General features: G+C 45.1%; 1 protein-coding gene and 1 pseudogene across 1 annotated transcript; both read right to left on the reverse strand.

The window, feature by feature from the left end:
- Positions 1-1,192: 1,192 nt before the first annotated feature.
- Positions 1,193-5,102, reverse strand: LOC134729822 (PRAME family member 15-like). The gene is made up of 3 exons (XM_063601884.1): positions 4,751-5,102; positions 3,505-4,086; positions 1,193-1,754 (listed from the first exon to the last, which is right to left on the reverse strand). Exons 1-3 carry the CDS (start codon positions 5,041-5,043, stop codon positions 1,193-1,195), a joined length of 1,437 nt encoding a protein of 478 aa, XP_063457954.1. The 5' UTR covers positions 5,044-5,102.
- Positions 5,103-17,705: 12,603 nt separating this feature from the next.
- LOC129395002 (PRAME family member 10-like) lies at positions 17,706-22,109 on the reverse strand (annotated as a pseudogene).
- Between the last annotated feature and the right edge of the window lie 4,931 nt (positions 22,110-27,040).

Consider the following 27,040-nt stretch of genomic DNA (forward strand, 5'->3'; position numbering starts at 1 on the left):
CCACCTAGTGTGTATTAACCTACTGAACAGCCACAGAAACTAACAAGGAATTAACAGACATCTAAAGAAGTGAAGAACTGGAGGAGGCCAAGCCAAGCGTGGTGGTCCACGCCTATACTCCCTGCATTTTGGGAGGCCAAGGCAGGAGAATCACAAGCTCAGGAGTTCCAGATCAGCCTGGGCAAGACAGCGAGACCTTGTCAACACTTAAAAAAACAAGCATACAGGCGTGGTGGCTCACACGCCTGTAGTCCTAGCTCCTCAGGAGGCTGAGGTGGGAGGATCACTTGAACCCAGGAAATTGAGGCTGCAGTGAGCTATGATTGTGCCACCGCACTCTAGCCTGAGTGACAGGAGACCTCTAAAAAACAAAACAAAACAAAAAAGCCTGACACAGTGGCTCACACCTGTAATCCCAGCACTTTGGTAGGCCTACTTGCGTGAATCACCCAAAGTCAGGAGTTTGAGACCAGCCTGACCAACATAGTGAGGAAACCCTGTCGCTACTAAACATACACAAATTAGCTGGGCATGGTGGTGCATGCCTGTAATCCCAGCTACTTGGGAGGCTGAGGCAGGAGAATCATTTAAACCCCAGGTGGAGGTTGCAGTCAGCTGAGATGGCACCATTGCACTCTAAACTCCAGGCTGGGCAACAAGAGTGAAACTCTGTCTCAAATAAAAGAATGGGAGGAAACTGATTACAATAACCAAATTTCATTTCAATGCCTTGATTTTCTTGGGCTGCATCTTATTGATTGGACAACTCAGTCAGTGCCTTTTGTTTTTTCCATCAATAACTGAAGATTCCTGAGGCTTAAACTGGAAAACAGTTTACTTAATAATACAGGGCACCAGACAGATTCTGCTCAGTTTTCCTTTATTTCTGATTGTTTCTTTACAACCATGCATGCAAGAGTAACTCCCTCAAGTATTCTCAAGCCTCCACTCTAGACATTCAGATTCCCATTTTCGACTCTACAGGACACAGGTCCCCAAAGTCCCATCGAATCCATGGCAACATTTCCCGCAAGTCCGGCCCCTGCTTGATCAGCTTTCCTTTCCCACTTTCAGAGCCCATGTGTGAAACGATGGGTTCTGTGCTCCCTATAGGATGTACCTAAGACCTAGGTTTTAGTTTCCAAGTGTCCAGAAGAAAGCGTTTGACATATCCACCAAAATAGGCAGGCATTCAACAGCAGCATTGATCTGCCTCCAGGTCATAAAATGACCTGTCGCCACAGTCAGGGCAGTAGTCAGTACAGAACAAGATCCTCTTGGGGTGCCTTAAGTCCCTCACTCTCTTCATCAGCTCAGCCCTAAGTTGGGCAAATCTGCTCCAGCAGAGAGTACCATCAGCATCATAACTCTCCCGCGGGGCAGGATACAGCTCCAGGCATAACTTTCTGAGTATGATTGTGTGGCTCAGCAGGTTCTCCAGGGTTGCCATGCAGATGGGATTTCCACAGAAGCTGAAGGTGTTGAGCTCAAAGCAGTGGCTCAAGGCAGGCAGGATGGTGTTGACTTGGGAGTCTACGATGCCACAGTCATCTAAATCCAGGTACTCAAGGGTGGCTGCAACATTTTCTAGGAGAATTTGGAGAGGCACAAGACTGTAATTGGTCAGTCTGATGCCATTCAGGTCCAGGGTCTTTAGTTGACTGATGCTCGGGCACTGGGATAGATGCTTCAAGTCTGATTCCAAAAGCGCACAGTTAGTTATTGCGAGGATCTTTAACGAGGTCTTCAGACAGCTGCGGAGAGAGAGCAAGAAGTTAATTCTGGGGAATCATAGGGGTGAGTGGAGGGTGGTGGGGAATGACTTCAAGGTAATGGATGGAGACCATTTTACCCAAGCCCAGGGTCATTCTGATTGTCTGATGGTCAACACTTAGGAAGCAGCGTGATGAGGACCTTTGCCACTGAGGTCAATTCCACTTTAGGCCTGGCGCAGTAACTCACACCTGTAATCCCAGAACTTTGGGAGGCTGAGACAGGTGGATTCCTTGAGATCAGGAGTTTGAGACCAGCCTGCTGATCATGGCAAAACCTCCTCTCCGCCAAAAATCCAAAAATTAGCCAGGTGTTGTGGCAGGCGCCTGCAATTCCAGCTACTTGTGAAGCTGAGGCAGGATAATTGCTTGAACCCAGGAGGTGTAGGTTGCGGTGAGCAGAGATCATGCCACTACACTCCAGCCTGGGTGACAGAGCGAGACTCTGTATTTAAAAAAAAAAAAGAGAGAAAAAGTAATTCCATTTGAGGCTGAGTCATTTCACCGTCATTTATAGGAATGGATCAAGTTCTCAGAATCCCTAAAGCTCCCTTTCCTCATCTGTCAGGCAGAAAACCACATCTCTGGGCTACAGGAGCCCAGTGGAGATTCAGGCATAAAGGACAAACCCAGACAGGATCCTGCAACATCAGCTGGGGTGGGCGGGCTGCAGGCGTCCCTGACACGCCTGTATCATCAGCAAACCATCTATCACTTTCACCATTCTTTGTGCCTGCTCCCTGACCCTCTGTTTCAGAATCATACATTTCCTAGGTAATTAATTTACCTGGAGCTCAAAAGAAACTTTTACAACAGGGAATTAGAGATGGGATCATTCATGTTCACCAAACTGTGGGGCACAAAGCTGATTTTCTGACATGTGCAGGTTTGCTGAGCATTCCCCTCTTCAGTGCCCACTTCACTTCCCTACTTCACATCATCTTCTTAAAAATTATCTTGTTGGCTGGGCATGGTAGCTCTCGCCTATAATCCCAGCACTTTGGGAGTCCAAGGTGGGTGAATCACCTGAAGTCAGGAGTTGGAGAATAACCTGGCCAACATGGTGAAACCCTGTCTCTACTTAAAATATAAAAATTAGCCAGGTGTGGTGGCCCATGCCTGTAATCCCAGGTACTCAGGAAGCTGAGGCAGGAGAATCGCCTGAACCTGGGAGGCAGAAGTTGCTGTGAGCTGAGATGTCACAACTGCACTCTAGCCTGGACAATCAAAGTGAAAATCCATCTCAGAAAAAAAAAGTTATCTTGTTTGTTTTTACTTTTATTTATTCATTTCTGACAGGGGTCTTGGGATGTTACCCAGACTGGTCTTAAACTCCTAGGCTCAAGCTATCCTCTTGCCTCAGACTCCCAAAGTGCTAGGATTACAGGCATGAGCCACCGCCCCTGGCCTATTTTTCATCATCTTAACTTAGACACACGTCCTCAGGAAGAATTCAGAAAGGCACCCTCACTAGATCTGAAACCCCCAGTAGCTAGCTTCCTAGCATGGCAGCCTCTCTATAGCATCTCCCCTAGCTGATCCCTCTGCCTCTATTGGGAGGGTTGCGTGATACCCATTTCAGGACAGGGCCGCCAAAAGGACAATGCATAGACATTCTAGTGTCCCCTTCACTGTTTCATCCTCATAGGCTGGCTCACAGTAGAGGCCCACTAGTGTTTAGTGTAACAGGCTCTGCTGTGGTCTGCAGAGAAAGCTCATCACCCTCCCTCACCTGAGCAGCTGGTCCAGGTGGCCTTCGAGGAAAGAAACAGAGTTCATATAAAGCTTTTGGAGGCAGCGCAGCTTGAGGAACTGAGTGGTGAACTGGGTAACAATCTCCTTCTTCTGCTCTGGGGAAACGTAGCGAGAGACATCCATGTGGGAGAGAACGAGCTTCTGAAGATTCCTCATGTGGCCCAGGTATGGGGTAAACTGTGTCAGGATGGGCAGTATCCACTTGCAATTCACTTCCACCTCCTGGATACAGTCTAGGTTCACCATTTTCAGGATGCTTCTGATATTGTGGAAGGGCATTCCCAAAATTTTCAGCTTCTTACAGCACAGGTGTAGTAAATCTTTCCTCTGCTTGACCCATAGAAGGAGGTAGGTGAGGTATTCATCCAGAGTCCTGTTCTTGAGCCAAAGTTCTACGAACACAGTCAAGGGCTGCTGTCCTCTCATCCTTGGACAGTCCTGCACTGTTTTTTTGTTCCTCTTGGCATTGAGGAAGCACCCATGGGCCATAGCTTCAGACCAAACCATCCAGAAGTTCTCACAGACATCCTGTAAATCCAGCACTTGAAGTTTCCATCTCCTGTGGGAAAATAGAGGTGAGACTGAGAACTTCAGAACTCATTTCTGAACTTAAACTCCACATCCTGGATAGCAGCTCCTCCCCTCCCTGCTTGTTGTCCCTCTCTCTGACTTTTCTTCACCCTGTTTTCCCCTTGGATCCTGCCCACTTCCACATTTTTTTTTTTTTTTGAGACCAAGTCTCCCTCTGTCGCCCAGGCTGGAGTGCAGTGGTGTGAGGTCACCTCACTGCAACCTCTGCTTCCCGGGTTCAAATGATTCTCCTGCCTCAACCTCACAAGTAGCTGGGATTACAGGAACCCACCACCATGCCCAGCTAATTTTAGTATTTTTAGTAGAGTTGGGGTTTGCCATGTTGGACAGGCTGGCCTCCAACTCTTGACCTCAGCCTCCCAATGTGATGGGATTACATTGTGAGCCACCGTGCCTGGCCCAGTTCTCACTTTTCATGGTGCCTTTCAGTGCCATTAGAGGAGAGGTTCCTGTTACCTCCATGGACCTTGCATGGTGAGCAGTGCTTTCCCTGAGGAGTTGGTGAATGACCAAGTCCTCTCAGCTTCCTCACCACCACCATCCCCCCTTGGGCCTCCTCACTTCTCATGACCCAGCTGTTCCTTCTGTTGGACACCTGGGACCTCCCCACCAGCCCACCTGGGCCACCTCACCTGGGATGAACCCCTTGGGTAAGCAGTGCATCAAACCCATCCAGCACAGCTTGGAATGCCTCCAGACAAGGCATCTTTATCAGAGGCCTCAGAGGGAGGCGGCGGAAAGGCCAGGCCAGCACCATCAGCTTCAGGGCCTCACAGCGTCTCCTGCTGAAGGCCTCCATGAACAGTGGGGGGAAAAGTTCCATGGGCAGCTCCTCCAGGGTGGAGATGGCCAAGGCTTGGTCCTTCAGCAGGCTCCGCCCCGCAAGCTCCAGGAGTCTGGGTGGAGTCCGGATGCTCATCTTCATGAATCTGCAGGGAAAACTTCCAGAGGACAAACCCAGAGAAAAGGCATCACTCTCAGGACAAGCCCATGCAATCTCATCTTCTCCTATGGCAAAAGTCACTGCTCTGGCAATGGTGAAAGAGCCCTCAGTTTACTCCAATTCTACTCTGTACTCAGTGGCCATTAAGCCAGCATTCTGTTTCTGCTGCATCAGCATGAGCGTCTCCGAAGCAGTGAGGAAGCAGGGCCACCACTAGCCCTTCCTTTCTATCCAGTGTTCCATCCAGTGACTAGTGAGTGTGGAGGAACATGAAAGCGAACCCCTCCTACCATTGGGGGAAATTACTAATTACTCAAGGTTCTAAAACAATGGGAATGGGAGTGTCACAAGCCTACATGCCCACATTTTCAGTTCCTACAAATAAGCTTGTTGGGGACATTCATGGAGCATCCCTAGAATTGGTTCTATTTGTTTTCTTTTCATTATTTAAGCTTGCTTTCTCTTTCTCTCTCTTTCTTCTTTCCTTCTTTCCCTCTCTCCCTTCCTTCTTCTTTCTTTCCCACTCTCTCTCCCTTCTTTCTTTCTTGTCTTCTTTCCCTGCCTCCCTTCTCTCATTCTCTCTCTTTCTCTCTCTCCCTCTCTCACTCTCTTTCTGACAGGGTCTTGCTCTGTCACCCAGCCTGGAGTGTAGTGGTGGGATCATAGCTCAGTGCAGCCTTGACCTCCAAGCTCAAAGGATTCTTCCCCGAAAGCCTCCTAAGTAGCTGGGACCACAGTTATGCATCACCACACCCAGCTCATCTTTTATTTTTTGACTTTTTGTAAAGACAGTGGATTTCGCTATGTTGTCCAAGCTGCTCTTGAACTCCTAGTCTCAAGCAATCCACCCCCCTTGGCCTCCCAACATACTGGGATTATAGGTGTGAGCCTCCTCCCCAGCCTTATTATTGAAAATTTCAGTGAGAAGCTTTGAAAGCTATGTGACACTGTTATGCATCACTTGCAAGATAGACGTTTCCAGTGCACACCTCTTACACATATTGAAACTGAACCACTTTGGCAGGGTGCAGTGACTCACACCTGTAATCTGAGCATTTTGTGAGGCCAAGGCAGGTGGATCATCTGAGATCAGGAGTTCAAGATGAGCCTGGCCAACATGGTAAAACCCTGCCTCTACTAAGACAGCAAAAATTAGCCAGGTGCAGTGGTTTGCACCTGTAGTCCAAGCTACTAGGGAGGCTGAGGTTGGAGGATCGCTTGAACCCAAGAGGCAGAAGTTGCAGTGAGCTGACATTATACCACTCCACTCCAGCCTGGGAAATAGGCTAGATTGAACAGAGAGACAGAGAGAGCTACATTTGACTAGACTTCTTAATCTCTACCCAGTTAATCCTGATTGGATTTTTGGCTTTCTTAAAGATTAACTGACCCAATAAGATATTGATACATCAAAATGAAAGATTTAGGGATAGGGTGAAAGTCCAGGACTCATTCACTGATTCCCTCCACAAACGTGGAGTTTTACTAATATGTGTCCTTCACAGTCCTGAGTGTGAGATAGGGAAGGGTTGAATCTCTTCCTGATATTAGACAGAAAGAAAAAACTTGAAAGTATCTTTGTTGAGGGATCCTTGACCACGTCAAATTTATCAAAATATTTCAGAGTTAAAACAGTTTTCAAAGACAGAGATGACAGTCCCTAAGAAAACACAGTAGAAATCTTCATGTATCTAATGATCACCTGGGTGGTATCATCTAATATTTTTTGGTGTGGGTGAAGCTAAGTCTCACTTTGTCGCCCAGGCTGGAGTACAGCGGTGCCATCTCAGCTCACTGTAACCTCCACCTCTGAGATTCAAGCAATTCTCATGCTTCAGCCTTCCACGTAGCTGGGATTACAGGCATGCACCCCCACAGCCATGTCTCCATTTGGGTGAAAGAGGATGTGATTGGTTTAAAATTAAGGTCAAAGATCCTTTTTGATTGATTTTGTTTTTGTTGTTTGGACAGGGTCTCTCTCTTTTGCCCAGGCTGGAGTACAGCAGTGGTGTGAGCATGGCTCACTGCGGCCTCAATCTTCTGGGCTCAAGTGATTCTCCCACACCAGCCACCCAAATAGCTGGGACTACAGATGCATGTCACCATGCTCGGCTAATTAAAAAAAAAAGTAGAGGCCAAGCACCAGTGACTCACAGCTGTAATCCCAGCACTTTGGGAGGCCAAGGCAGGTGGATCACTTGAGGTCAGGTGTTTGAGACCAACCTGGCCAGCTTGGTGAAACCCCACCTCTACTAAAAATACAAAACTTAGCCAGGCATGGTTTCAGATGTCTGTGACACCAGCTTCTGAGAATGGAGACTGATGCATGAGAATTGCTTGAACCCGGGAAGTAAACGTTGCAGTGAGTTGAGATCGTGCCACTGTACTCCAGTCTGGGCAACACAGTGAGACTCCATCCCCACCCTCAAAAAAAAAAAAAAACGTTGTGTAGAGGAGGGTTTTTGTCATGTTGCCCAGGTTGGTCTCAAACCCCTGGGCTGAAATGATCCTCCCACTTTGACCTCCAAAAGTGTTGGGGTTAAAGGCGTGAGTCACTGCTCCCTTCAAGAATTTTGAAATGACCTAAACCAAAGCACAATCAACTTTTTTGAAATAAAGACAGAACTGCATTTAGAGGAAAAAATTCAAAGCTTCAAATTGTTCATATATATATAAAAAAAAGGACAGGGTATAGCTCTGTGCCATCGTAGGCTGCACTGTCACCATCCCAGACCGACTGACTCTAGGTCAGATGGGAGTGTCCTTACAGAAATTAGTGACTTACCAGATCTGGATGTAGTTTAGAAGGTGCTCAGACCTCAGGAAGAACCAGGCAGGAACTCCAGGCTTGAAGACTTTGGGTCTCTCCTGTGGGTCTTTAGAAGCTTTTATTGACCTTTCTAATCACAACTCCCACCCACGCCCCTCCATGTATCCGCTGCTAGCTTCCAATCAGAAAGTGATATCTGATTGCATTTGTGAAGCTCCACCCAGTTAATCCTGATTGGGTTTTTGGCTCTCCCCAGATTACCGGATTGAATCAGATGTCCATTCATATGACATATCTATATTCACTTCATGAAGCAAGAAATTGACAGTGTTAGGGATAGGGTAGAAGTCAAGAATATATTCATTCAAGGCCAGACGAAGTGGCTCACACCTGTAATCCCAGCACTCTGGGAGGCAGAGGCAGGTGGATTATCTGAGGTCAGGAGTTTGAGACCAGCCTGGCCAACATGGTAAAACCTTACCTCTACTAAAATTACAAAAATTAGCCAGGTGCGGTGGTCTGCGCCTATAGTCCAAGCTACTAGGGAGGCTGAGGCAGGAGGATCGCTTGAACCCAGGAGGCAGAGGTTGCAGTGAGCTGACAATACACCACTGAACTCCAGCCTGGAAAATACGCTAGATTCAAAAAAAAAAAAAAAAGAAAAAAAGAAAAAGAAAAAGAAAAAAGAGAGAAAGAGAACTACATTTGATTCGACTTCTTCCCAGTTAATCCTGATTGGATTTTTGGGTTTCTTCCAGATTTACTGATGGAATTAGATATTCATCCATCAAAGTGAAAGATTTAGGGTTAGGGTGAAAGTCCAGGACTCCTTCACTGATTCCCTCCACAAACATGGAGTTTTACTAATATGTGTCCTTCACAGTCCTGAGTGTGAGATAGGGAAGGGTTGAATCTCTTCCTGATATTAGACAGAAAGAAAAAACTTGAAAGTATCTTTGTTGAGGGATCCTTGGCCACGTCAAATTTATCAAAATATTTCAGAGTTAAAACAGTTTTCAAAGACAGAGATGACAGTCCCTAAGAAAACACAGTAGAAATCTTCATGTATCTAATGATCACCTGGGTGGTATCATCTAATATTTTTTGGTGTGGGTGAAGCTAAGTCTCACTTTGTCGCCCAGGCTGGAGTACAGCGGTGCCATCTCAGCTCACTGTAACCTCCACCTCTGAGATTCAAGCAATTCTCATGCTTCAGCCTTCCACGTAGCTGGGATTACAGGCATGCACCCCCACTGCCATGTCTCCATTTGGGTGAAAGAGGATGTGATTGGTTTAAAATTAAGGTCAAAGATCCTTTTTGATTGATTTTGTTTTTGTTTTTTGGACAGGGTCTCTCTCTTATGCCCAGGCTGGAGTACATCAGTGGTGTGAGCATGGCTCACTGCGGCCTCAATCTTCTGGGCTCAAGTGATTCTCCCACACCAGCCACCCAAATAGCTGGGACTACAGATGCATGTCACCATGCTCGGCTAATTAAAAAAAAAAGTAGAGGCCAAGCACCAGTGACTCACAGCTGTAATCCCAGCACTTTGGGAGGCCAAGGCAGGTGGATCACTTGAGGTCAGGTGTTTGAGACCAACCTGGCCAGCTTGGTGAAACCCCACCTCTACTAAAAATACAAAACTTAGCCAGGCATGGTTTCAGATGTCTGTGACACCAGCTTCTGAGAATGGAGACTGATGCATGAGAATTGCTTGAACCCGGGAAGTAAACGTTGCAGTGAGTTGAGATCGTGCCACTGTACTCCAGTCTGGGCAACACAGTGAGACTCCATCCCCACCCTCAAAAAAAAAAAAAAAAAACGTTGTGTAGAGGAGGGTTTTTGTCATGTTGCCCAGGTTGGTCTCAAACCCCTGGGCTGAAATGATCCTCCCACTTTGACCTCCAAAAGTGTTGGGGTTAAAGGCGTGAGTCACTGCTCCCTTCAAGAATTTTGAAATGACCTAAACCAAAGCACAATCAACTTTTTTGAAATAAAGACAGAACTGCATTTAGAGGAAAAAATTCAAAGCTTCAAATTGTTCATATATATATAAAAAAAAGGACAGGGTATAGCTCTGTGCCATCGTAGGCTGCACTGTCACCATCCCAGACCGACTGACTCTAGGTCAGATGGGAGTGTCCTTACAGAAATTAGTGACTTACCAGATCTGGATGTAGTTTAGAAGGTGCTCAGACCTCAGGAAGAACCAGGCAGGAACTCCAGGCTTGAAGACTTTGGGTCTCTGCTGTGGGTCTTTAGAAGCTTTTATTGACCTTTCTAATCACAACTCCCACCCACGCCCCTCCATGTATCCGCTGCTAGCTTCCAATCAGAAAGTGATATCTGATTGCATTTGTGAAGCTCCACCCAGTTAATCCTGATTGGGTTTTTGGCTCTCCCCAGATTACCGGATTGAATCAGATGTCCATTCATATGACATATCTATATTCACTTCATGAAGCAAGAAATTGACAGTGTTAGGGATAGGGTAGAAGTCAAGAATATATTCATTCAAGGCCAGACGAAGTGGCTCACACCTGTAATCCCAGCACTCTGGGAGGCAGAGGCAGGTGGATTATCTGAGGTCAGGAGTTTGAGACCAGCCTGGCCAACATGGTAAAACCTTACCTCTACTAAAATTACAAAAATTAGCCAGGTGCGGTGGTCTGCGCCTATAGTCCAAGCTACTAGGGAGGCTGAGGCAGGAGGATCGCTTGAACCCAGGAGGCAGAGGTTGCAGTGAGCTGACAATACACCACTGAACTCCAGCCTGGAAAATACGCTAGATTCAAAAAAAAAAAAAAAAAAGAAAAAAAGAAAAAGAAAAAGAAAAAAGAGAGAAAGAGAACTACATTTGATTCGACTTCTTCCCAGTTAATCCTGATTGGATTTTTGGGTTTCTTCCAGATTTACTGATGGAATTAGATATTCATCCATCAAAGTGAAAGATTTAGGGTTAGGGTGAAAGTCCAGGACTCCTTCACTGATTCCCTCCACAAACATGGAGTTTTACTAATATGTGTCCTTCACAGTCCTGAGTGTGAGATAGGGAAGGGTTGAATCTCTTCCTGATATTAGACAGAAAGAAAAAACTTGAAAGTATCTTTGTTGAGGGATCCTTGGCCACGTCAAATTTATCAAAATATTTCAGAGTTAAAACAGTTTTCAAAGACAGAGATGACAGTCCCTAAGAAAACACAGTAGAAATCTTCATGTATCTAATGATCACCTGGGTGGTATCATCTAATATTTTTTGGTGTGGGTGAAGCTAAGTCTCACTTTGTCGCCCAGGCTGGAGTACAGCGGTGCCATCTCAGCTCACTGTAACCTCCACCTCTGAGATTCAAGCAATTCTCATGCTTCAGCCTTCCACGTAGCTGGGATTACAGGCATGCACCCCCACTGCCATGTCTCCATTTGGGTGAAAGAGGATGTGATTGGTTTAAAATTAAGGTCAAAGATCCTTTTTGATTGATTTTGTTTTTGTTTTTTGGACAGGGTCTCTCTCTTATGCCCAGGCTGGAGTACATCAGTGGTGTGAGCATGGCTCACTGCGGCCTCAATCTTCTGGGCTCAAGTGATTCTCCCACACCAGCCACCCAAATAGCTGGGACTACAGATGCATGTCACCATGCTCGGCTAATTAAAAAAAAAAGTAGAGGCCAAGCACCAGTGACTCACAGCTGTAATCCCAGCACTTTGGGAGGCCAAGGCAGGTGGATCACTTGAGGTCAGGTGTTTGAGACCAACCTGGCCAGCTTGGTGAAACCCCACCTCTACTAAAAATACAAAACTTAGCCAGGCATGGTTTCAGATGTCTGTGACACCAGCTTCTGAGACTGGAGACTGAGGCATGAGAATTGCTTGAACCCGGGAAGTGAAGGTTGCAGTGAGTTGAGATCGTGCCACTGCACTGCAGTCTGGGCAACACAGTGAGACTCCATCCCCACCCTCAAAAAAAAAAAAACACTGTGTAGAGGAGGGTTTTTGTCATGTTGCCCAGGTTGGTCTCAAACCCCTGGGCTGAAATGATCCTCCCATTTTGGCCTCCAAAAGTGTTGGGGTTAAAGGCATAAGTCACTGCTCCCTTCAAGAATTTTGAAATGACCTAAACCAAAGCACAATCAACTTTTTTGAAATAAAGACAGAACTGCATTTAGAGGAAAACATTGAATGCTTCAAATTGTTCATATGAAAAAAAAAAAGGACTGGATATAGCTCTGTGCTATCGTAGGCTGTACTGTCACCATCACAGACCGACTGACTGTAGGTCAGATGGGAGTGTCCTTACAGAAATTAGTGACTTACCAGATCTGGATGTAGTTTAGAAGGTGCTCAGACCTCAGGAAGAACCAGGCAGGAACTCCAGGCTTGAAGACTTTGGGTCTCTCCTGTGGGTCTTTAGAAGCTTTTACTGACCTTTCTTATCACAACTCCCCCCCACGCCCCTCCACGTATCCGCTGCTAGCTTCCAGTCAAAAAGCAATATATGATTACATTTGTGAAGCTCCACCCAGTTAATCCTAATTGGGTTTTTGGCTTTCCCCAGATTAATGGATTGAGTCAGATATCCATTCATATCACATATCTATATTCAGTTCGTGAAGCAAGAAATTGACAGTGTTAGGGATAGGGTAGAAGTCAAGAATACTTTCATTCAAGGGTGTGCGAGGTTGCTCATACCTGTAATTCCAGCACTTTGGAAGGACAAGGTGAGTAAATCACCTGATGTCAGGGGTTCAAGAGGAGCCAGGTCAAAAAGGTGAAACCCCGTCTCTACAAAAATACAAAAATACAAAAGTTAGCTGGGCATGATGGCAGGCGCCTGAAACCCAGCTACTTGGGAGGCTGAGGCAGGAGAATTGCTTGAACCCAGGAGGCAATGGTTGCAGTGAGCCAGAATTGTGCCACTGCACTCCAGTCTGGGTGACAGAGGGACATTCTGTCAAAAAATAAAAAAATCATTCATTCATGAACTCCACAGACACTGATGGTATTTTACTAATATGTGCACTTCATAGTCTTGAGTGTGAGGCAGGGAAGGATTTGATCTGTTTACGACATTAGACAGAAAAATAAAATCTGAAAGTAGTGTTGTTAGGAGATCCTTGGCCACATCAAAAGATAAAAATGCTTTATACTTTAAAAAGCTTTCTAAAAACAGAGGAGTCATCCCTACGAAATCAGAATGAAAATCTCAATGTATTGAATGGTCTTCGGGATTTTGTATAACCTAAGGTAGCAGATTACATGCTCGTTCTGGTGGAGGAGAGGTGCCACTGAGGGCGTGAGTGGTCTCAGGGCTTAGGTTAAGGCTTCTTTGGAAGAAATTGAAACCACATCGATAAACTTTATAAATTTAATCAGTGAAGAAGGGAGGGAGAGAAACAAAAATAAACCAAGCTTGCAACACATTCAGCATTCATCAGGAGGTCTTCTTGCTCTCTGACCTGGTTCTTCATGGTTGCTGGCAGCCTACTGTTCCAAAATCATATAGACCTTAGATTACAGTTCCCCTTAACTTCCCTGCAGACAACGATTCAAGCATTGCAAAACATTAACTTTTTCATTTGAGATATTCTTTCAGGTTCTGCATGTCAGTGAAACTACTGATGCCAGCTGATCTGAAGGGCCCTGCAAGGCACCAACTCACCAAAGAATGCAGTTTCTACATCCTGTTGACTTCTTCCCTCTTACCGCTACCCCAACTTTCCGGCCCCTTGCTATCCAGCATCCACTGGAAACCCTCAGTACTCCTTGGGGAGATGAATTTGAGGATCTCCTCCTAGCTTCTCATTCAGCCACCTTGTGATCATTAAACTCTCTGCTGCAAACCCTGCTGTCTCAGAATATTGCTAAGCTACTGTGCAGCAGGCATAGGAACCTGATGGTCCTGTAATAAAGTCATGCGAAAATTACAAATGGGAAGTGAGGGTGGAGCTGGTCAGGGTTGAGCTGGGTTTTTAATGGGAACCTGGGAGTGAACTAAGACTTGCTGAACATGTTGGGGGTTATTGAGTGGGTGTAAGAGGAATCTATCTAACATTGCACTGATGCCCTTTTGGTTTTAATCCTTATGACCAAGTATGAGTCTTTCAAAACAATTTGTATAATCCTCCTTATTTTTCCTTTCAAAACCTTCAACTTCCTTTATCTCCCCAAATAATCTCACATCTATTCCCATTTCTTTGCTTACTTAATAATAAACATTTTTTTTTTTACAGAGTCTTCTTCTCTGTTAAGTAGACCATATATTTTGTTGCCACACAAGATTCGCAACCTGGTTCTCTGGACAGAAAGGGTCAAAAGGATCCCATTCCTCAACAGCTGGGGGTGATGTAAAGGTCATGGTTATTCTTTGTCATATCTGCACCTGCATATTGCCAGTGAAAACTTGCAGGTCACATTGGCCAGGCTTCCAAATTCACCACCTGTGGAAGGTCTTTTGCTTGGCTTACATCCTGTCCCTGAGTAAAGAGTCTGATCGTGACTTCATGAGTGCTTCAAACTCTACAAGTATTGATGAAGGCTTCCACCCACTGACAGTGAGAAGGCACTGATTTGATGCTGATCATGAAGTTTTGCTGGTTGTCTTGCAAGGAATATGTTTTATTCTTTTATCTTGTCATCTAAAGCCAATGATTGTAACCTCTGTATTGTCCCTTCCAATGGAAAAAACAAAAACAAAAACTCAACTCTATTTGAGCCTTGTCAGGTCAATAAAACAAAAGAAAATTTAAAAAAATAATTGATAGGAGGAGTCCCATTCCCAGCCCGGGCAATAGAGTGAGACTCCATCTCAAAAGGAAAAAAAAAAAGGCCGGGCACGGTGGTGGCTCACACCTGTAATCCCAGCACTTCAGGAGGCCAAGGCAGGTAGATCACGATGCCAAAAAATTGAGACCATCCTAGCCAACATGGTGAAACCCTGTCTCTGCTAAAAATACAAAAATTAGCTGAGCATGTTGGCACCCACCCATAATCCTAGCTACTCAAGAGACTGAGGCAGGAGAGTCGCTTGAACTCAGGAGGAGGAGGTTGCAGTCAGCCAAGATTTCACCACTGCACTCCAACTTGGTGACAGAGCAAGACTCCGTCTGAAAACGAACAAACACAAACGAACAAACAAACAACGAAAAAATCTGGAAAAATAAATTCTGAAAGAATTTCCATCTCTATGAATTCATCTTCAGAACTGATAGCATTTCCTGCTTGGCATTTTTTGCCTACATTTTTGGCATAAGATCTATCAACAAAAAGTATGAACCCAGGTTTGTGTAATGGAATATCTTAAACATCAATAGGAGGAGTCAATAGTTCTGATGCCACACACACAGGTATGGTCTTCTCCATCATCAGGAAATGGTAACCAAGTGGTAGAGTTTTCCAGAGTGTAGCATTTGAAATGGAGATTTGAAGGTGACAAGGAAAGGATTTTGTAAGACATTAGTGTACAAGTTGAGCAATGTTGGTTCCTGTCACAATATTTTTATTGATTGATTTATTTTATTCATTTATTTTTTGAGATGGAGTCTCGCTCCATCACCAGGCTGGAATGCAGTGGCACGATCTCAGCTCACTTTGACCTCTGCCTCCCCGGTTCAAGCAATTTTCCTGCCTCAGCCTCCTAAATAGCCGGGACTACAGGTGCATGCCACTACATCTGGCTAATTTTTTGTATTTTTAGTAAAGACGGGGTTTCACCATGTTAACTAGGATGGACTCAATCTCCTGACTTCGTGGTCTGCCCGCCTCGGCCTCCCAAAGTGCTGGGATTACAGGCCTCAGCCACCATGCCCGGTCGGTTCACATCAAAATTTAAGAGGTATTCAATTGCATATGAAACTTGTAGGCAAAGTTTATTTCTTTTTTCTTTAAAGCATTAATTAATTAATTTATTTATAATGTATTTATTTATTAATTTTTTTTTGAGATGGAGTTTCACTCTTGTTTTCCAGGCTGGAGTGCAATGGTGCGATCTCGACTCACTGCAACCTCTGCCTCCCTGTTCAAGTGATTCTCCTGCCTCAGTCTCCCAGTTAGCTGGAATTACAGGCACAGGCCACCACACACAGCTAGTTTTTGTATTTTTAGTAGAGAGAGAGTTTCACCATATTGCCCAGGCTGGTCTGGAACTCCTGACTACAGGTGATGCACCCACCTCGGCCTCTGAAAGTGCTGAGATTACAGGCATGAACCACCGTGCCCGGCCTACACTCATCACTTTTAATACTTTCTACATCACATGAAGAAGAAGAGCAGAAACACTTGAGTACTTCATGAAGGTCAAGGTTGGTATGAGTTTGGATTCCAATATGATCAATTTCTGCTTTTAGGGAAACAAGCAGTTCAGGTTAAGGAAGGTCAGGAAACTCTAGGGTTTTCTCTCCCTCCAAAGAAAGCTTTACGCATCACCTTAACAGAGAAAGCAAATCTCATCCCCATGTTGTCACTTAATAAAAAGCCACACTTTCCTAAAAATGGTCCAAATGTCATTTGGACTGCTTCAAACACAGGAATTTTCCGAACTTCATGTGAAACCCCTCCTCAGAAATATTTTCCTTTCTCCAAGGGATTTGCTGATATATTGGCTGTAAACTGGATATGGCAGCCCTGGTTTCCACCAATACTGTACCTAAGTCTGCAATGATCTTAATCTCAGCTTCTCCATTTTTATTTAAAGCTATTATAGAAAACAATTTACCAGAGAGTTATTTTAAATTCCATCAATATGGAGGCATCAGAAATGTCCTCTAGCCAGATGTGGTGGCTCATGCCTGTAATCCCAGCACTTTGGGAGTCTGAGGTGGGGGAATAACCTGAGGTTGGGAGTTGGAGACCAGCCTAACCAACATGGAGAAACCCTGTCTCTACTAAAAATACAAAATTAGCCAGCTGTGGTGGTGCATGAATGTAATCCCAGCTACTTGGGAGGCTGAGGCAGGAGAATCACTTGAACTCGGGAGGTGGAGGCTGCAGTGAGCTGAGATCCCACCATTGCACTCCAGCCTGGGCAACAATAGTGAAACTCTACCTCAAAAAAAAAAAAAAAAAGGCAGAAAAGTAAAGAAAACAAAAAAGAAATGTCCTCTAATGTGAACAACCTCTGGGACAAAGCCTTCTGTCCAATAGACACCTGGTGCATAGGTGGACAATTTTCATTCCAATGGCCTGTTTCAAAGGTGGCAGGCAACTCTAGCAGGGTTTCTGTGTTTACACCAAACTGGATTTGAGTTTTAATAGTAAGGGGAGCTCCCCCATAAAAAACCAACAGAAAATAATGGATGCTATGAAGAATATGGAGAAATGAGAACCCTGGTACAACATTGGTAGTTATGTAAATTAGTACAGCTACTATGGAAAGCAGTATGGAGTTTCCTCCAAAAAATAAAAATAGGATTACCATATAAACCATAAATCCCACTGCTGGATATATATCCAGAAAAAAAAAAGAAATATATCCAGGAGATATCTACACTACCATGTTGGTCAGGCTGGTCTCGAACTCCTGACCTCAAGTAATCCACCTGCCTCAGCCTCCCAAAATTCTGGGATTACAGGCATGAGCCACTGCACTCAGCCTGCACTCTCCTATTTATTGCAGCACTATCTACAATAGCCAAAATTTGGAATCAACATAAGTGTCCATCAACAGATGAATGGATCAAGAAAATGTGGTAAACATACACAACAGAATATCATTGAGCCATAAACATGAAGGAAATCCTGTCCTCTGCGACAACATGGATGGAACTGGAGGGCGTTATGTTGAGTGAAGTAAGCCAGATACAGAAAGACAAACATGGCATGTTCGCACTCATATTTGGGAATTAAAAAACACGAAACTTAAAAATAGTAAAATGACGGTTATCAGAAGCTAGGAAGGGTACTGGGAAATAGAGAATAAGAAGGGGATGGTTAATGGGAACAAAAACAGAGACAGGAATAAGATCTGGGGTTTAGTAGCACAATAGGGCAAGTCATGTTGACAATAGTTCGTAGTAAATTTCTACATAATTAAAACAATGGAATTGGAATGTTGCTAGCAGAAAGAAATGATAAATTCTTGAGATGGTGGATATCCCAGTTACCATGATTTGAATATTACGCATTTTATGCTTGTATCAGAATATCAGGCCAGGTGCAGTGGCTCATGTCTACAATCCAAGCACTTTGGGAGGCTGAGGCAAGTGCTTTTCCTGAGGTCAGGGGTTGGAGACCAGACTGGCCAACATGGTGAAACCACCTTTCTACTGAAAATACAAAAATTAGCCAGGTGTGGTGGCGGTTCCTTGTAGTCCCAGCTACTCGGGAGGCTGAGGCAGGAGAGTTGCTTGAACCCAGGAGGCTGATTTCTAGAGACTTCTGATACATAAATGTCTAAAACAGGTTGATCAATCGTGGAAGACACCAGAAAGTTTCCATTCAGGTTCCATTTATTTTTGACATTTTTAAATAACCATCCTTGCGGTGGTAACTCCTGCATCAGTCTACAACTTCAGGCTCCATTTCTGAGTCTAGAACACAGGTCCCTGAAGGCCTCATTGATTCCAAGTCAGCATTTTTAACCCAGTCCTGCCCCCGGCTGAGTCACCTTTGTTTTTCCACTCACGGTGAGCAGGTGCCTGAAACACACAGCTGTGTGCTTCCTTTAAGAAACGGCTGACCGGGCCCGGCTGCACACACTTGTAAACCTGGAACTGTGGAAGCCCAAGGCGGTCAGATCACTTGAGGTCAGGAGTTAGAGGCCAGCCTCCGCCAACATTGTGAAACCCTGTCTCTACTAAAAATACAAAAATTAGCCGGGCTTGGGGCCCACACCCATGACACCAGTTACTTGGCAGGCTGAGGCAGGAGAATGACTTGAACCCAGGAGATAAAGCTTGCCATGAGCTGAGATTGTGCCACTACACTTCATCCTGAGGGACAGAGTGAGACTCTGTCTCAAAAATAAAATAAAATAAAATAAAAATATAAACAATTAAATTAAATTCAAATAAAAAATGCACCCATGTACTAGATTTTAGTTCCCAAGTGTCCGGAAGAAAGCTTATCCATCCCACTAACCAGGCCTTCCCTAGGAGCAAAGATGGAACTCCAGTTTCTCAGATGGCCATGAGCCACAGGAAGGGCAGGGGGTGGGACCAAAGAAGATCCTCCTGTTCTGCCTGACTTCCCTGAGTGTACGCATCAGCTCAGCCCGAATTGGGGTGAGGATCTCCCAATTGGCATGATCCCTGTTGTCAAGACACTCCAGAGGCGCAGGATACATGTCCAGGCCTAACTTGCTCAGCCTGCCTGTGTGACGCAGCAGATCTTTCAGAGCATTCATGGATGTCTGATTTCCATGAAAGTAGAAGGTGGTGAGCTGGGAACAGTGGCTCAGGGCAGGCAGGGAGACCCTGAGTTGGGGGGCCTGGATCCGACAGTTCTCTGAGACGAGGGTCTTCAGAGTAGCATCAACTTTCTCCAGCAGAACTCCAAGGGGCTCAAGATTGGTGGTCCCCATCAGGATATGAATCAGACACAGCTCCTTTAGCTGACTGAGGCTTGGGCACTGAGACAGACACTCCATGTCCCGATCAGTTAGGTAAGCATCACTGAATATAAAGGCCCCCAAGGGGTTCTTGAGGTACCTGGGGAGAGCAAGAAGTTAGTTATGGGCAATGGTGCCAGTTAGAGGAGGGGGGTGGGAAATCATCTCAATGGTAAACTTGAAGTGGGCATTGAGTAATTCTGCACCTTACTACCACACAGGTGTTATAGTAACTGCAACGGGGAAGCCTGTTTCACCCAAACACAAGTTTGTTCCCATCACCAGATGATGGTCTGCATGCAAGGTGCTGCCTGATGAAGACTCAGATCATTCAGGGGCAGCTCTATTTTAGGCTCCGTCCTTTCAGCCTCGCTTGTGTGATTGGTACCACTCTCACACCTACTCCCTCACCCTCCATCCCAGAAGCATGCACTTCCCATATCAATTACCTTTCCTGGAGTTCGAAACAACCTTTCACACACAGGGAATTACAGACAGGATCATTGGTGTTTATTAAGCTGCTGAGGACGGAGCTTCTACTGTGAAATGCACAGGTTTCATGCACTTTCCCTTCTTCTTTTTCTTTTCTTTTTTTTTTCTTTTTTTTTTTGACACAGAGTCTCACACTGTAACTTAGGCTGGAGTGCAGTGGCACAATCTCAGCTCACTGCAGCCTTCACTTCCCTTGCCTCAGCCTCCCAAGTAGCTGGGATTACAGGTGCCTGTCACCATGCTCAGCTAAATTTTGTATTTTTAATAGAGATAGGGATTCACTGTGTTGGCCAGGGTGGTCTGAAACTGCTGACCTCGTGATCTGCCTGCCTCAGCCTTCCAAAGTCCTGAGATTACAGGCGTGAGACATCGCACCAGACTGCACTTTCCCTTCTTTCATACCCTCCTCTTTATGAAGAATACGTTTTCATCATATTAACTTTATACACACTTCCTAAGGAGGAATTCACAAATGCACCTTCACTAGATCTGAACCCCCAACTAACTAGCTCCCTATACATCTCTCTCTGTAGCATCTACCCCAGGCCATCCCTCTGCCCTTATTTGAGTGGTCTTGTGATACCAACTTCAGGATATAGAACACTGAACAGCTTAATGAGTTGACATTCTAGCATCCCATTCCCTGTGACATCCCCAGTGGATGGCACACAGTAGATGCCCACTAACGCTTACTGTGAAAAAGAACAAAACTATGTGTTATGGTCTGCAGAGAAAGCCCAGCATTGTTTCCTACCTGAGCAGGTGCTCCAGGTGCTCTTTGATATTACTGACCTTTCTTATATAATGCATCTGGGGGTAGTACAGGCAGAGGAATGGACAATCCAAGTCAGGAATGAACTGCCATTGGCCGCTCACGTATAACTCAGGCTCATAACCGAAGGCTAAAAAGTTTGCGAAGATTGCTCATCTGGCTCAGGTAAGGGGCAAACTTTCCTGTTTTATTGAGAGAGCACTTTTTCCAGACTTCCAACTGCTGGATACTATCTGGGTATGTCTTTTCCAATAGATTTCTGAAACTTGAAGTTGGCATTGAGTAATTCTGCACCTTACTACAACACAGGTGCACTAGGCCTCTTCTGTAGTGGATCCACCTTCAGAGGTAGCTCAGGCATTCATCCTGTGTACTTTCCTCTAGGCAGAGGTCTATGAACACCTTCAAGGGCTGGCACTCTCCCATCCTTGGACAGTCCTCCACTGTCTTCCTCTTACTCATGGCTTCTGGGGAGCAGGGGAGGACCCTGACTCCAGACCATATGGTCCAGAAATTCTCATCAACATCCCTCAAATCCAGCACTTGAAGTTTCCACCTCCTGTGCGTAACATAAGGGAAAAGCTCAGAATGTAGGCAAGGACCGACCCTTGACCTGAACTTTCACTCCACATCCAGGACATGAGTCAGCTGCTCCTGTCCCAGTGCTCCTCCTTCTGTCTTTTCTCCATCCCGTTCCCCCTTGGATTCTGCGTGGTACCCACTTCTAGTACCTTTACCTTCCACTGGGAGGAAGCAGGTTCCTGTTTCCTCAGTGGACCCTGTATGGTGAGCATTCCTTTTCCGGAGGATCTGGGCAATGGCCAAGGCCTCTCATGGGCACCATCAGAAGCCTCTGAGCCACCCTAGCTCCCACACACTGCCACTCCTCCTGAGCCAGCTGTCCCTTCCCTGGATGCCTGGACCCTTCCCACCAGGCCACCTGAGTCACCTCAACTGGGGCAAACCTTCTGGAACACTAGTGTATCAAGTCCCTTCAGCACAGCTCGCAAGGTCTCCAGATGAGGTGTCTTCATCAGGGATCCCAGAGGGAGGTGAAGGGAGGGCCAGGCCTGCACCATCAGCTTCAGGGCCTCACAACATCTCATGCTGATGGCCTCCATGAACATCAGAGGGGAGACCTCCCTGGGCAGCTAGTCCAGGGTGAAGATGGTCAAGAACTGGTTCCTCAGCAGGCTCTGCCCTGCCAGCTCCAGGAGTCTGGATGGGGCCTGGAGGCTCATTCTGACAAATCTGAAAGGAAAAACTCTACAGCACAATCCAGCAAAAAGGCAAGTTCCTCAGGCCGATCCCCTGCAACCCCCAATTCTCCCAGGGCCCAAGTCATTTCTCTAGCATGTGTGAAAGAGCCCTCAGTTTACTCCAGTTCCTTTCTGCAATAAGTGGCCACAGAGACATAGTTCTACCCTTCTGGTACCATGAAGAATGTGTCCCAACTTCTAAAGAGCAGGCAAGATCCCTCCTAGTCTATGAATTATTAGCCACTGATCCACTAAACTCATAGCACTGCAAATGTTACCGAGGATCTCTGAAGCTCAGATCTCATACCCAGCTACTCTTTTATTTTTTGACTTTTTGTAAAGACAGTGGGTTTCACTATGTTGTCCAGGCTGGTCTTGAACTCCTAGACTCAAACAATCCACCCACTTTGGCCTCCCACAGTGCTGGGATTGCAGGCATGAGCCTCTGCCTGGTCTCATTATTGAAAATTTCAGTGAGAAGCTTTGAAAGCTATGTGACAGTGTTATGCATCATTGGCAAGACACAGATGTTTCCAATACACACCTCTCACACATATTCAAAATGAACCACTTTGGCAGTGTGCAGTGACTCACACCTGTAATCCCAGCACTCTGGGAGGCAGAGGCAGGTGGATTATCTGAGGTCAGGAGTTTGAGACCAGCCTGGCCAACATGGTAAAACCCTACCTCTACCAAAATTAGAAAAATTAGCCAGGTGCGGTGGTCTGTGCCTATAGTCGAAGCTACTAGGGAGGCTGAGGTGGGAGGATCGCTTGAACTCAGGAGGCAGAGGTTGCAGTGAGCTGACAATACACCGCTGCACTCCAGCCTGTGAAATAGGCTAGATTCAAAAAAAAAAAGAAAAGAAAAGAAAAGAAAAGAAAACAGAGAGGGAGAACTACATTTGATTCGACTTCTTAAACTCTACACAGTTAATCCTGATTGGATTTTTGGCTTTCTTCCAGATTAACTGATTGAATTAGATATTCATCCATGAAAGTGAAAGATTTAGGGATAGGGTGAAAGTCCAGGAGTCATTCACTGATTCCCTCCACAAACATGGAGGTTTACTAATATGTGTCCTTCATAGTCCTGAGTGTGAGATAGGGAAGAGTTGAATCTCTTCCTGATATTAGAGAGAAAGAAAGCAAACTTGAAAGTATCTTTGTTGAGGGATCCTTGGCCACATCAAATTTATCAAAATATTTCAGAGTTAAAACAGTTTTCAAAGACGGAGTTGACAGTCCCCAAGAAAACACAATAGAAATCTTCATGTATCCAGTGATCACCTGGGTGGTATAATCTAATTTTTTTTGGTGTGGGTGAAGCTGAGTGTCACTTTGTCGCCCAGGCTGGAGTGCAGCAGCTCCATCTCAGCTCACTGTAACTTCCGCCTCTGAGATTCAAGCAATTCTCATGCTTCAGCCTTCCACGTAGCTGGGATTACAGGCATGCACCCCAACACCCATGTCTCCATTCGGGAGGAAGAATTACAGTGAGGATGTGATTGGTTTAAAATTAAGGTCAAAGATTCTCTTTGGTTAAGGTTTTTTTTTGTTTGTTTTGTTTTTGTTTTTGTTTTTAGCAGGGTCTTACTCTGTTGCCCAGGCTGGAGTACAGCAGTGGTGTGAGCATGGCTCACTGCAGTCTCAATCTTCTGGACTCAAGTGATTCTCCCATGTCAGCAAACCAAATAGCTGGGAATACAGATGCATGCTACCATGCCTGGCAAATTAAAAGATATATATATTTTGTAGAGGCTGACCACCATTGGCTCACGGCTGTCGTTCCAGCACTTTGAGGGGCTGAGGCAGGAGGATCACTTGATGTCAGGAGTTTGAGACCAACCTGGCCAGCATGGTGAAACCCCACCGCTACTAAAAATACAAAACTTAAGCAGGCATGGTGGCAGAGGGATGTAATACCAGCTACTCAGGAAGCTGAGGCTTGAAAAGCCTGGGAGGAAGAGGTTGCAGTGAGTTGAGCTCTTGCCACTGCACTCCAACCTTGGCAACAGAGTGAGACTCCATCCCCGCTTCAAAAAAAGAATGTTTTGTAGAGATGCATTTTTGCCATGTCGCCCAGGTTGGTCTCAAACACCTGGGCTCAAATGAACCTCTCGCTTTGGCCTCCCAAGGTGTTGAGGTTATGGGCATGAGTCATTGCTCCCATCAAGAATTTTGAAATGACATAAACCAAAGCACAATCCAATTTTTTGAAATAAAGACAAAACTGCATATAGAGGAAAAAATTCAAATCTTCAAATTGTTCATATATATATATAAAAGACAGATATAGCTCGGTGCCATCAAAGGCTGCATTGTCCCAGTCCCAGACCAGCTGACTATAGATCAGATGGGAGTGTCCTTCCAGAAATGAGTGACTTACTAGATCTGGACTGAGTTTGCAGAGTGCTTAGACCTCTGGAAGAACCAAGCAGGAACTCCAGACTTGAAGACTTTGGGTCTCTCCTGTGGGTCTTCAGAAACTTTTATTGATCTTTCTAATCACAATTCCCACCCACACCCCTCCATGTATTCAGTGCTTGCTTCCAATCAACAAGTGCTATCTGATTGCATTTCTGAAGCTCCACCCAGTTAATCTTGATTGGGTTTTTGGCTGTCCCCAGATTACTGGATTGAATCAGATATCCATTCATATCAGCTATCCATATTAAGTTCATGAATCAAGAAATTGACAGTGTTAGGAATAGGGTGGAAATCAAGAATTCACTCATTAAAGGCCGGGTGAGGTGGCTCACACCTGTAATCCCTGCACTTTGAGAGTCCAAGTTGGCTGGATCACCTGAGGTCAGGCGATCAAGACCTGCAACGCCAACATGGTGAAACCCCATCTCTACAAGAACACAAAAATTATCCTGGCATGATGGCAGGTGCCTGTAATCCAGCTACTCAGGAGGCTGAGGTGGGAGAATCGCTTGAATCCAGGAGGCAATGGTTGCAGTGAGCCAAGATTGCACCATTTCACACCGTTCTGGGTGACAGAGTTAGACTTTGTCAAAAAAAAAAAAAAAAAAAAGAATTCATTCATTCATGAACTCCGCAAACACTGATGGAATTTTACTGATATATGACCTACATAGTCCCGAGGTTGAGGCAGGGAAGGGTTTGATCGGTTCCGGATAGTAGACAGAAAAATAAAACCTGAAAGTAGTGTTGGGAGATCTTTGGCCACATCAAAATTATAAAATTGTTTTATAGTTAAAACAGCTTTATAAAACAGAGGAGTCATCCCTACAAAATCAGAAAAAAAATCTCCATGTATCGAATGGTCTTGTGGGTTTTATATCACCAAAGGTAGCAATTTATTTGCTCATGCTGGTGGAAGAGAGGTGCCACTGAGGGCTTGAGTGGTCTCAGGGCTTAGGTTAAGGCTTGTCTGGAAGAAATTGAAACCGTATCTCTAAACTTTATAACTTTAATCAGTGAAAAGGAGAAGGGGAGAAACAAAAACAAACCAAGCTTGCAGCACATTCAGCATTCACCAGGAGGTCAGCTTGCCCTCTGACCTGCTTCATCATGGTTGCTGGCAGCCTACTGTCCCCAAATCGTGTAGAACTTAGACTACACTTCCCCTTAACTACGCTGCAGACAACAATTTAAGCATTGTGAAACATTCACTTTTTCATTTGAGATATTCTTTCAGGTTCTGCATGTCAGTGAAACTACTGATGCGAGCTGATCTGAAGGGCCCTGCAAGGCATCCACTCACCAAAGAATGCCGTTCTGACATCGTGATAACTTCATACCTCTTATTGCCATCAAACTACACCAACTTTCCAGCCCCTTGCTATCCAGGATCCACTGGAAACCCTCAGTACTCCTTGGGGAGATGAATTTGAGGATCTCCTCCCAGCTTCTCATTCAGCCACCTTGTGATCATTAAACTTTGTGCTGCAAACCCTGCTGTCTCAGAATATTGGTAAACTACTGTGCAGCAGGCATAGGAACCTGATGGTCCTGTAACAAATTTATGTCAAAATTATAAAGGGAAGTGAAGGTGGAGGCTGGTCAGAGTGGAGCTGGGTATTTTAATGGAATCCTGGGAGTGAATGAAGACTTGGTAAATGTGTTGGGGGTTATTGAGAGGGTGGAGGAGGAATCTTTCCAACATTGCACTGAGGCTCCCTTGGTTTTCATACTTGTGACCAAGAATGAGTCTTTCAAAAAAATTTATGCAATTCTCCTCATTTTTCCTTTCAAAACCTTTGTCTTCCTTTACCTCCCCGAATAATCTCACATCCATTCCCATGGCTTTGCTCATTTCATAATAAAAATCCTTTTTTTTTTTTTTTGTGGAGTGTCTTTCTCTGTTAAGTAGACCATATATTTTGTTGCCACACAAGATGAGTAACCTGGTTTTATGGAGAGAAAGGGACAAAAGAATCCCAATCCTCAACAGCTAGTGATATGAAGGTCAGGATTATTCTTTGTCATATCTGCACCTGCATATTGCCAGTGAAAACCTGCAGGTCACATTAGGTAGACTTCCAAATTAATCATCTGTGGAAGGTCTTATGATTGGCTTACATCCTGTCCCTGAGTAAAGAATCTGATCTTGACTTCATGAGTGCCTGAGACTCTTCAAGTAGACTGATGAAGGCTTCACCCAGTGACAGTGAGAAGGACACTGATTTGATTCTGATCGTGAAGTTTTGCTGGTTGTCTTGCAAGGAAAATATTTTTGCCTGTCATGTTGTCATCTAAAGTCAATGATTGTAACCTCTGTATTGTCCCTTCCAATGGAAAAAACAAAAACAAAAAAGCTCAACTCTGTTAGAGCCTTGCCAGGATAAAACAAAAGAAAATTAAAAAAAAACAACTGATAGGAGGAGTCCCATTCCCTTCTTTCAACCTTTCTTATAAAAGCATTCCAACTTGTAACAGACTTTGGAAAACACTCATTTTGTCAGTGTGTGTCTTCCAGGTCGATCCTGACATTTAGCTTCCAATGAAGCTTTGTTTAATTATTTCTGCCTCAACAGCCTGGGCAACAAGAGTCTGGGACACCACCTAGATTAGACCCAGTTACACTAATGTTTTCTATGCATAGAGATAAATTACCAGTAATGAAATCAATAATAGTCATAGGCCACCCATTTGCACCTATAGCTTCTTCCAGTACC

The sequence above is a fragment of the Pan paniscus genome, chromosome 1 (genome assembly GCF_029289425.2).
Source record: "Pan paniscus chromosome 1, NHGRI_mPanPan1-v2.0_pri, whole genome shotgun sequence".
Lineage (NCBI taxonomy): Eukaryota > Metazoa > Chordata > Mammalia > Primates > Hominidae > Pan > Pan paniscus.

Coding starts and splice junctions, on each gene's coding strand:
- LOC134729822 (XM_063601884.1), bottom strand. CDS start 5,043: ATGAAGATGAGCATCCGGACTCCACCCAGACTCCTGGAGCTTGCGGGG. Junction 4,087..4,750: donor ACCCAAGGGGTTCATCCCAG/GTGAGGTGGCCC, acceptor ATTTTCCCACAG/GAGATGGAAACTTCAAGTGC. Junction 1,755..3,504: donor CACCTGGACCAGCTGCTCAG/GTGAGGGAGGGT, acceptor CTCTCTCCGCAG/CTGTCTGAAGACCTCGTTAA.